Source organism: Genypterus blacodes, unplaced genomic scaffold (genome assembly GCF_046128005.1).
Source record: "Genypterus blacodes isolate CSIRO-AG114 ecotype Tasmania unplaced genomic scaffold, CSIRO-AGI_Gbla_v1 ptg000015l_1, whole genome shotgun sequence".
NCBI lineage: Eukaryota > Metazoa > Chordata > Actinopteri > Ophidiiformes > Ophidiidae > Genypterus > Genypterus blacodes.
Window position 1 is genome coordinate 6860001 of NW_027466829.1, and position 10000 is coordinate 6870000.

Genomic DNA, 10000 nt, shown 5'->3' on the forward strand with positions numbered 1-10000 from the left:
TGGGAGTCGCCCTCTCTCTCTCTCTCTCTTGCTCTCTCTCTCTCTGTCCCTCTCTCTCTCTCTCTCTCTCTCTCTTTGTGCTTGTGTCCCCCCCCTCTCTCTGTAATGTGACAGCAGTCATTCAGAGTTCCTGCAGCAGGAAGTGTGTTTGGATGTAGACGGTTTTGTTCAGGTAAGGCTGTGAGATAGACGCTCCTCAGACAGACAGTCCGGTCCGATGTAGGGGTCGGCTTTTACATCGAGCTCAGCATCTGGGTGAGTGCGACTCAGGAGGGCGGGGTGGGGGGCCGTGGGTATCCCTACCCCCTGGTTTCTGTTGTTTTGAGTCGGTGGTAATAATGGTGGCTGTTCATGTTTACAGTCGGATGTTGTTGTTGATCTGGTGCACAGTCGCACTGAACCAGAGATAAATGAAGTTGTGTGTAACAGTGTGTTGTTGGCCCTCGTCTCAGCTGAACAAAGTGTTTCAAACGTGTGTGTAGATAACATTTATATTCCAAACCTCCCCCTCCCGCCCCGGTGCTCCTGCGTTAGGGACGTGACTTTCCCCACGCTCCCTAGACGCTCAGCTGCAGAGACTCCACTCCAGTCTGTCACCGTGTCAACGAGACAGAGACACGACAGCAGAGATGAAGGAGATCCAACACTGTACCGCTGACCCCTGTCCACCGTAGCCATGACAACGTTGAGTCGTCTCTACTGTGCCGCAGCAGACGGAGTCAGACACACGTGTTGGCCAATCAACTGACTTTATAGAAGTGTGTGTGTGTGTGTGTGATCAGTGGAGGAGAAACACTGCAGATTGATTGGATTGATCGACTCTGTAAATGATTGAGTGATTACTTAACCCGGCCTCCGTGTGCCGCTGGCGTGTCGATGATTCGCTGACTCATTTACGACCTTTGACCTCCACCAGGAGCAGAGGGTCAGTGGGACCACCTGACCAGCTGCTGCCCGCTCAGCTGTTTGAGTGAGGTGGCTGTTTGGGAGCGTTGTCACGGAGACGGCTGACACCTTCCCTCTGCTCTATGCCGCCCTGCACCAGCTGCTCCCCACCTCTAATTACATGGCTGGGGTCGCTCCTCAGTGCTTCCCTCTTGCTCCTCCTCCCTCCTCCCTCCTCCCTCCTCTTCCTCTTTTCCTGCTTTGTTTTCTCTCCTTTATTCTCCTTTGACGCCCCTTTCTCATCCGTCTGTCGCTTAGCAGAGTGGAAACACCAGCTACCATACCACACACACACACACACACACACACACACACACACACACACACACACACACACACACAGGTGGTTAGGCTCAGGCGCGATCTCCCTCTCTGATTGGCTGCTCCTCATGGAGTCACAGCTTTGAAAAGCAACGATGACTCCATATATATGTGTGTGTGTGTGTGTGTCATGATCCAAACGTAAACTATGACCAATCAAACTATGGTGTGTGTCTCTGTGTGTGTTGTCTCTAAAGTCTCTCCTCTGTCCTCCTTCAGATGGAGTCTCCAGTCTCCACCCCTGCTCCTCCTCCTCTGCACCTCCTCGCTCCCGTCGCCAACAGCGACATCTCGTCCCCGTGCGAGCAGATCATGGTTCGCACGCGGTCGGTGGCGGTGAACACGGCGGACGCGGCTCAGGGGACGGAGCCGGAGTGCCTGGGACCCTGCGAGCCGGGAACCAGCGTCAACCTGGAGGGCATCGTGTGGCAGGAGACGGAAGACGGTGAGGCCCGACGCAGCGTGGAGCCTAAACCACTTCCTGCTCGCTGTCAGATCGAATCAAACACACTGCACCGCCCGTCTAAACGGAGATTTTCGTTTGTGTCTCGGCTCAGTTTCTCTCCTGGTTGTCTGCTCGCTCGCCTGTTCACTGACATGTAGTCAAATCAGTGTGACGAGAGTGTGATCCAGTGGTGTGTGTGTGTGTGTGTGTGTGTGGGAGGAAGTTTGTCCTGCTCCCCTCAGTCTCAGACACACTCAGGCCGTGTTGGCACGTTGCAGTGAGCCTGGAGGAGGCGTTGAAGGGACTAAGTGAAGGTCACTGGCCTCTGCTCCGCCTGCCAGGAAGCTGTTCACACACACACACACACACACAGCTGCTGCTGCTGGACGCTGCCGTCTGTGGAACGTTCAGCTCAGCTCCTTCCTTTGACTCTTTGATTGATCACATAGTTGCTGAGTCACTGATGTTCGTCCTGCTGAGCTCTGAGCCTCTCTCCTTCTGCTGCCCTGCAGGAGAGGAAACACTTCACAAATGAGCAATCTAGATGTGCTGTGTGTTTCCTGCTGCTCCAACATCTTCAGCTCCTGTGTGTGTGTGTGTGTGTGTGTGTGTGTGTGTGTGTGTGTGTGTGTGTGTGTGTGTGTGTGTGTGTGTGTGTGTGTGTGTGTGTGTGTGTGTGTGTGTGTGTGTGTGTGTGTGTGTGTGTGTGTGTGTGTGTGTGTGTGTGTGTGTGTGTGTGTGTGTGTGTGTGTTTGTGTGATGACGACGTCTGATCTGTCTGCAGGCATGCTGGTCGTCAACGTGACCTGGAGGAACAAGACCTACGTGGGGACTCTGCTGGACTGCACCAGACATGATTGGGCCCCACCGAGGTACACACACACTCACACACTCACTCTCTCTCACACTCACACTCACACACACTCATTCATCTCACACAGTCTCTGCTCCTCCTCTTCCTCACTGAGCCGGTGTTGTCTTGTCTGCAGGTTCTGTGACTCTCCCACCAGTGACGTAGAGATGCGTAGCGGTCGCGGTCGGGGGAAGAGGATGCGTCCCAACAGCAACACGCCGCTGAACGACAACAGCAACTCTTCAGACAACAAAGGCAGCGGCAGCAGCAAGACGCGCGGCGCCGCCGGCAACAGCAAAGGCCGGCGAGGCAGCCAGACGGCGAGCGCCGAGGACGCCAAGGCCAGCCCTCTGTGCGCCAAGAGGAAGACCAAACCCGCCTCTGACATGGAGCCCACCTCCAGCTCCGAGGACTCCAAGGCCTCCAAGCGCATGAGGACCAACTCCACCGGTGCGGCGCCGCCTCTCCCCGGAGGAATGAGCGAGCCCCTTCCCCCGCCGCAGCTGGACCGCACCTGCCCCTCCCCCGTGCTCATCGACTGCCCGCATCCCAACTGCAACAAGAAGTACAAGCACATCAACGGGCTGAAGTACCATCAGGCCCGCGCCCACAACGACAGCGACGTGCGGCTGGACCAGGACGGGGACAGCGAGTACGGGGACGACCCGGCCCTCCACCCTGACTCCGCCTCCTGCAACGGAGCCGCCATCTCCCCGGCCCGATCCACCACACCCAAGGGGCGGGGGTTTGAGAGCCCCTCCCCCTCAGGGAAGATGATAAAGCAGGGAAAGAAAAAGGGCGGGGACATGGAGCAGGAAGTGGCGGACGGCGGCGACGAGGCCGCGTGCCTGACGGACGAAGCCAGCAACGACGGGATGGACGACAGGAAGAAGAAGATGGCGGCCGGCACCAAGCCCGACAAACTGACCCAGAAGGGCCTGAAGCCGGCCCGGCCCCCCGCCCCCGGTGCCCCCGCCCAGTACGCCCTCCAGGCCTCCTCCCCCGCTCTGGGCTCAGTAGTTCAGCCCGTCCCCAAGAGCCCCCAGATGAAGAACATGCAGGCCAAAGCCCCGCCCCCGCAGGTTGACCCCGCCTCCAGTCCCGCCCTCGCCAAGGACAAGAAGAAGAAGGATAAGAAGAAGAGGGAGGGGAGCAAAGAGGGGGACAGTCCCAAGGCGGGGGGCAAAGGCCCGAGGCCGGAGGAGGGGAAGAGTCCGTACTCGGACACGTCGGACAGTTTGCTCAACGGCTCCTCAGAAGCTCACCAGAGCCGCCTGGCCAGCATCAAGGCCGAGGCCGACAAGGTGTACAGCTTCTCTGACAACGCTCCCAGCCCGTCCATCGGCGTGGGCAGCAGGATGGAGGCCGGCCTCGGCCCCCCGCACCTCAACCAGAACGGGGGAGACAACGCCTCCGTCAAGACCAGCAGCCCCGCCTACTCTGACATCTCTGACGCCGGCGAGGACGGCGAGGGGAGGGCGGAGGGCGTGAAAGGCATCAAGGCGGAGCCGGACCAGGGGCCCAGAGAGGGGGCCAAGAAGGCCCTGTTCCCCCCCCAGGCCCCCACCAAGGACTCGCCCTACTACCCCCCCTACGACTCCTACTACTCCCCCAACTACCCCAACCCCAGCCCCGGGGCCGCGCCCTCAGGGGCCCCTCATGTGGAGGCGGTGCAGGTGAAGGTGAAGGAGGAGCAGGAAGTGGTGGATGAGATCAAAGTGAAGGTGGAGCCTCCAGAGGAGAGGAAGGTGGATCCAGGTCCTCCGCAGCCGTCGGTGATCCAGCAGCGCTCCAACATGTACACACAGCCGCTGTACTACAACCAGTACTACGTCCCCCCCTACTCCTACCCCCCCGACCAGGCCTACCACGCCCACCTGCTGGCCTCTAACCCCGCCTACCGCCAGCAGTTTGAGGAGAGGCAGCGGCTGGTGGACAAGAAGGCGGAGAGCAAAGAGCGGGAAGCTGCGGGGAAGGAGGAGTGGAAGCAGAAAGCCTCGGTGCCCCCCACCCTGTCCAGAGCCCCCAGCCTCACTGACCTGGGCTGCAAGGGGCCGCTCAACCCCGCCAAGCCCAAAGAGGCCCCGCCCACCTCTGAGCAGGCCAAGTCTGTCATCATGGCCAAGAGCGAGGAGCCCAAGACCCCCGGCCCCCAGCCTGAGGGTCTGAAGATGAAGCTGAGCGAGACGGGGCATCATGGGAAGGAGGAGGCCAAGCTGGGGGCGGAGTCAGGGAGGCCGTCTGGTGTGGATCCCACCATGTGGTACAGACAGGTAAGGTGCAGGAGGAGGAGGAGGAGGAGGAAGAGTAGGAAAATTAAATCAAGATGAATGTTGAAGTTAGTTTGAAGGTTTTAGGTTGAAGGAGCTGAAATGTGACTGATGTCTGTAAACGTGAGGTTGAATGTTTGCTCTTCCTCCTCCTCTTCCTCCCGCAGGAGCCGGACTCTCGCCTGTGGCCGTACGTGTACCCCAACAAATACCCAGAAGCCCCCAAACCTCAGGAGGAGGAGCGATGGAAGGAGGAGAGGGAGCGAGAGCGCGACAGGAAAGTGAAGGAGGAGCGGCAGCAGCGGCCCAAAGACCCCCAGAAGGAGGAGGTGAAGGAGGAGGGCCGGACTCAGCCCCTACTACAGGAGGACCACCGGGGCGGAGCCAAGGAGGTCCGGCCCCCCCACATGCAGTTCTCCTCGGCCCTGGCCCAGCACCAGGGCTACATGCCCTACATGCACGGGGCCTACGCCTACGGCCAGGGCTACGACCCCGGACACCCGGGCTACAGGGGCGTCCCCTCCGTCATGATGCAGAACTACCCGGGTAAGAGGGGCGGGGCCATCGGGAGGACTCAGGGACATCAAGACCTGTTTGGATCTCAGCACTCTGTTCCAGATCCCTGTAGTCTTCATCTTCGTCTTCTTCTTAATCATAATCAGGTTTGTGTTGCTGTCTTCTGTCCTCAGGCTCATATTTGCCGCCTGGTTACGCGTTCTCCTCATACGCCGGCAAAATGGACGAGGGCGAGAAACCCTCCAGGTCGAGTCCCACGGTGAAGCCGGCGAGCGAGGCCAAAGCCCTGGACCTCCTGCAGCAACACGCCAGCCAGTACAAGAGCAAGTCCCCGTCCATCCAAGACGGCAAAGGCCCTCATGACCGGGACAGAGAGCGGGACAGAGACAGAGACAGGGACAGAGACAGGGAGCGGGACAGGGAGGGCGACCGGCCGCGCTCCTCGCCGTCTCAACGCATCCTCCCGTCCCATCATCACCTGGGCTACCCGCTGCTGTCCGGACAGTACGACCTGTCCTACGCCTCAGGTGAGACAACACACGAAGCCTGTGTCTGTCTGTCCGTCTGTGTGTGAATGAAGCTGATGGTTGTTCCTCTCTGCAGGCCTCTCCTCCTCTGCCATAGTGGCCAGTCAGCAGGCCTCCGCCCCCTCCATGTACCCCCCAGCACGGAGGTGAGGAAGGTAAGAGACACACACACACACCCCCCTCATGTTTACATGTGTACAGACCTGTGTAGATGTATCTAACACATGGATCCTGACCTGATCAGTCTGTGCTGCCATCTAGTGGCTCAACGTCACCATGACGGCACAGAGTTCTTTACACAGAAGATGAGAGATGAGAGAATAAATTATAATGTAATGATGTAATGAAGACAAATCAAATAACTGAGCCATGAAGTTTAGGGTCAAAGCCAGGTAGAAACACTTAAATGTCACAATTCAGTTTGTTTATATCCTAACCTGCTCTGTTTACTGTCTGTGCTGCCCTCTACTGGGTTCATGTTGTCATTACACTGCACAGATGAGAAAATAGATGATGGATGTTATGATGGAAAGAGAGGAGCTGAAGAGAAATCAAACGTGTGAAATCAGATCCTTTGATCCTCCTCTCACCTTTCCTCAGGCGCACCTGATCGGCTGATTCTCCGCCCGGCCCGGCATCATGTGACTGGGTCACATGAGGAAGCATTTCTTGTTCAACATCAGTTCAATGGTGTTTGTGTACGTTTGATTACGCTGCCTGGACCTCCAGCCAGCTACTCCGCCCCTCGCCGAGGCGCCAGGAGGAATCAGAGGGCCTGACTCTGCTGGTTGCGGTCCCACCGATACCGTTTCCCGTCCCGGGCGCTGGGGGCTGCGGGGGTTTGTGGTTCACTAAGCGGGCCTGGGGTCTGGCCCGGGCCTCGGTGCTGTTTTGGGTGCAGCCGGAGCACGAGGGGGAGCAGCTCTCTTGTTGTCGGGGGTGATGGAGGCAGGATGGTCGGACAGCTCTGGGCCGCCGGTGTGTTTGGTGTCACGTTGGTGTTTTCTGACGGAGGACGGTCGTCTCTCTGAGCGAAGCCTTCAGTCGGGGGTCGTTTTAAGGCGCATCGTCTCACCTGGATTTCTCTGAACATCACGTGTCCTCTGACCTCACGCTGCCCCACACACACATACTCACATACACACACACACACACACACACACACACACACACACACACACACACACACACACACACACACACACACACACACACACACACACACACACACACACACACACACACACACACACACACACACACACACACACACACCGTCCGCCCCCCTGACCTCTGAGCGACTCAGGCCTGGACTCCACAGGATCCTGTCTCACCTCCGCCTGGAAGTAGCCCAGCTTCACAGGAAATACAAAAACACTTTGGATAGAGGAGGACGAGCCAATCAGAGGGCAGCGTTTGGACTGATGCTGCGTCTGACAGACTGGAAGCGCCAGGCTCCTCCTCCTCTTCCTCGCTGCTCCTCCTCAGTGTGTAGCTGTACTGTAGTATGTGTGTGCGCGTGTGTGTGTGTGTGTGTGCGTGTGTGTGTGTGTGTGTGTAAATACTGTACAGAGGAATTATTTTAAAGAGCCTGTTGGATGCTGTCGGATTTCCTACTCTTCTTTTTGTCTGGTAGTCTCTGCCTCTGTTTTTCTACTGTTGTTGATCTGATATTAAACCTGTAGCTGGTGGAACAGCACCCGAGTTCTGTGTCATCATTTATCTCTCACACACACACACACACACACACACACACACACACACACACACACACACACACACACACACACACACACACACACACACACACACACACACACACACACACACACACACACACACACACACACACACACACACACACACACACACACACACACACACACACACACACACACACACACACACACTGGATCCTGACACACATTTGAGCAGAGTGATGTCAGGAGGATGAAGAGATGCTGGAGTTTATCTGCACTGTAAACATTAGATGGATGATTCTCGCTCTCTGCTGCAGTGTGGCGCTGTGGCCACGCAGAGGCGCTGTTTCACTGTGAATGACCTCGTTCGTGAATAGAACCGCAGTAATCCACACACGGTGAATTATGTCATTATGTTCAGACTCTCAGCCTCGTTTCTAATTTATCTAAATAAGCAAAAAGAAGAATGTGGACTGTGACAAATATCTGCCGCAGCTTTTAAACGATGTAAACTTAAACCTTTAATCACTGAAATGCCAAACTAAAAGAACGATGTCATATCATCCGTTTAGGTTTCTCCAGTCGGCTGCTTCAATGTTAAAGGAGAATGTTGACTGATCTCCACACCTCAACATTGATGTTCTGCTGATGGAGACTTCCTGTATCGTCTTGTGTTCTGTTAAATGTGAAAGCTTGACCAAGCAATTCTCCAGTTTACACAGCGCCGCCTTTATTCTGAAGTAGAGCACATGCATCTTCCTGTGTTGTCAGCGTTCACTGTGTTCCCTCGACCAGATGATTCTCCAGACCTTGGGTGCAGCGTGGCTACCTTTATTTTGAAGGAGCCTTCCTGTACATCCTGGAAGCAATGATTTAAGTAGCTCACAGACTCCAGCGGGGTAACGTTTATTTTGAAAGTGACTTCCTGGGACAGTGACTTCCTGCTAAATCCGGTAACTTGACCAAAGCGTTACCCAGAAACGGGTCGCTGTTTTATTTTGAAGGAGATGTGATGTGATGTTGTGGTTGATCCTGTTACCTTGACAGATGACGCTCCGGTCCCCAGCCTCAGGAGGACCCCGCGGCTCCGCATCTCTCCCCGGTCGCTCGTTGCTCTCGGTCGGGCTCACGGCGGACGGATCGCCTCCCGCTCCGCTGATGTAAGACAGCGGACCTGACAGAGCACCGCTGGATCTCAGGTATGACGGAGTGTTCGGGCTGAGCCTTCACGGTCTGTGGTGTAGTAGCGAAACATTCACAGTGTTTACAGGGTTCAGTCTGTTTGTGCTCAGGATGATTGGCAGTGATTTAGTGTTGTGAGTATTAACATAAGTAAACCATTGTTACTATTCAAACTGAGACTGCTGCCACTCCAACTCCTACTGCACAGCTGCTCCCACTGAGTAACAACCAAGACACTGGCAGCTGCACGGGTGGGAGCTGCACAGGTGGGAGCTGTGTCTTTATTACAGCTTAGTGCTCAGCATCAGTTTAGTGTCAGGCTTAGTTAGCATCAGTTTGTGAAGCAGTCTGTTGCTGTTAGTTCCTCCAGTATTCTAGTGAAGCTGCACACTGAGCTGCGACAGTGTGACAGGTCTGTTCATGTGAGAGCAGAGCGCTGAGCTGATCCTCAAACCTGAGCTGAGCCCTGATAGTTCAGATCACTCAGACATCCTGATCCTGATCCCAGAGCGGAACAGCATGAGGAGTGGAGACCAAACACAGGATGGTTTAGTACCTCAGCCAAGGAGGATCTATTGTTTTTGTTTAAGTGTAACTTTGTGAGGTGGAGCAGCATTCTAAACTCTAATGCTGACTCTCCTGTGGTTTAGGACCCAGGGGATGCTTAGGGGCAAAGTATTCAGTCAAACTTCAGTTTAATGCTCAATATAGCCAACAACCTGTTAACCTTAATCTTTGAGACGTAGCAGGAGAAGTGTTGGGCCTTGGTGGAGGTATGGACTCTAATGAGAACCTGTCAGGTTCAGGTCTGTTAGCTGTGTGTGTGTGTGGGGGGGGGGGGGGGGGGCGCTCTGGCGGTCCAGGACAGGAAACAAAACACTCTTTTAGTTTGAGCTGCAAAACAATCAAATCACAGCTTCAGTTTCAATCCGTTTGAAAGATATTTAGACATTAAATAAACTCTTTCAACACGTTAGACCAAAGGAAGGATCCAAAGCTGGACATGTCTCCTCCCACGTCTCCTCTATTCTCCACTTAGAAGTAAACTCCCCTCCTCAAACTGTAGGAATCAAGCGAAGGAGCTCAGATGTTTCCTCTCAGGTCATCAGAGACAGATGGACTTTATCTCCGGATACATAGAGCTGAAGATGATGCTGATCCACATCCTGCTGATCCAGATCTCAAACTGGCCCATAATGCTCTCTGGCCTTCCTCCTCTCATTCTAAGTGTCAGTTAACTT

The 10000-nt window shown here is 55.5% G+C and overlaps 2 protein-coding genes across 3 annotated transcripts in view; both read left to right on the plus strand.

The window, feature by feature from the left end:
* Window positions 1-7694, plus strand: part of LOC143017121 (zinc finger protein 609-like) — a 23830-nt gene extending 16136 nt beyond the window's left edge. Inside the window, exons 3-9 of the mRNA XM_076171770.1 lie at window positions 1486-1711; window positions 2496-2583; window positions 2701-4837; window positions 5002-5380; window positions 5524-5877; window positions 5954-6032; window positions 6478-7694. Of these exons, the coding sequence (XP_076027885.1) occupies window positions 1486-1711; window positions 2496-2583; window positions 2701-4837; window positions 5002-5380; window positions 5524-5877; window positions 5954-6027 (3258 nt within the window). The 3' untranslated portion in view covers window positions 6028-6032; window positions 6478-7694. The remainder of the gene's footprint in view (window positions 1-1485; window positions 1712-2495; window positions 2584-2700; window positions 4838-5001; window positions 5381-5523; window positions 5878-5953; window positions 6033-6477) is intronic.
* Window positions 7695-8597: 903 nt separating this feature from the next.
* The window catches only part of gramd2ab (GRAM domain containing 2Ab), a 9020-nt gene continuing 7617 nt past the window's right edge, over window positions 8598-10000 (plus strand). For both annotated transcript variants that reach the window (XM_076136935.1, XM_076136928.1), the window contains exon 1: window positions 8598-8776. The gene's annotated coding sequence lies outside the window, so the exon portion shown is untranslated. The remainder of the gene's footprint in view (window positions 8777-10000) is intronic.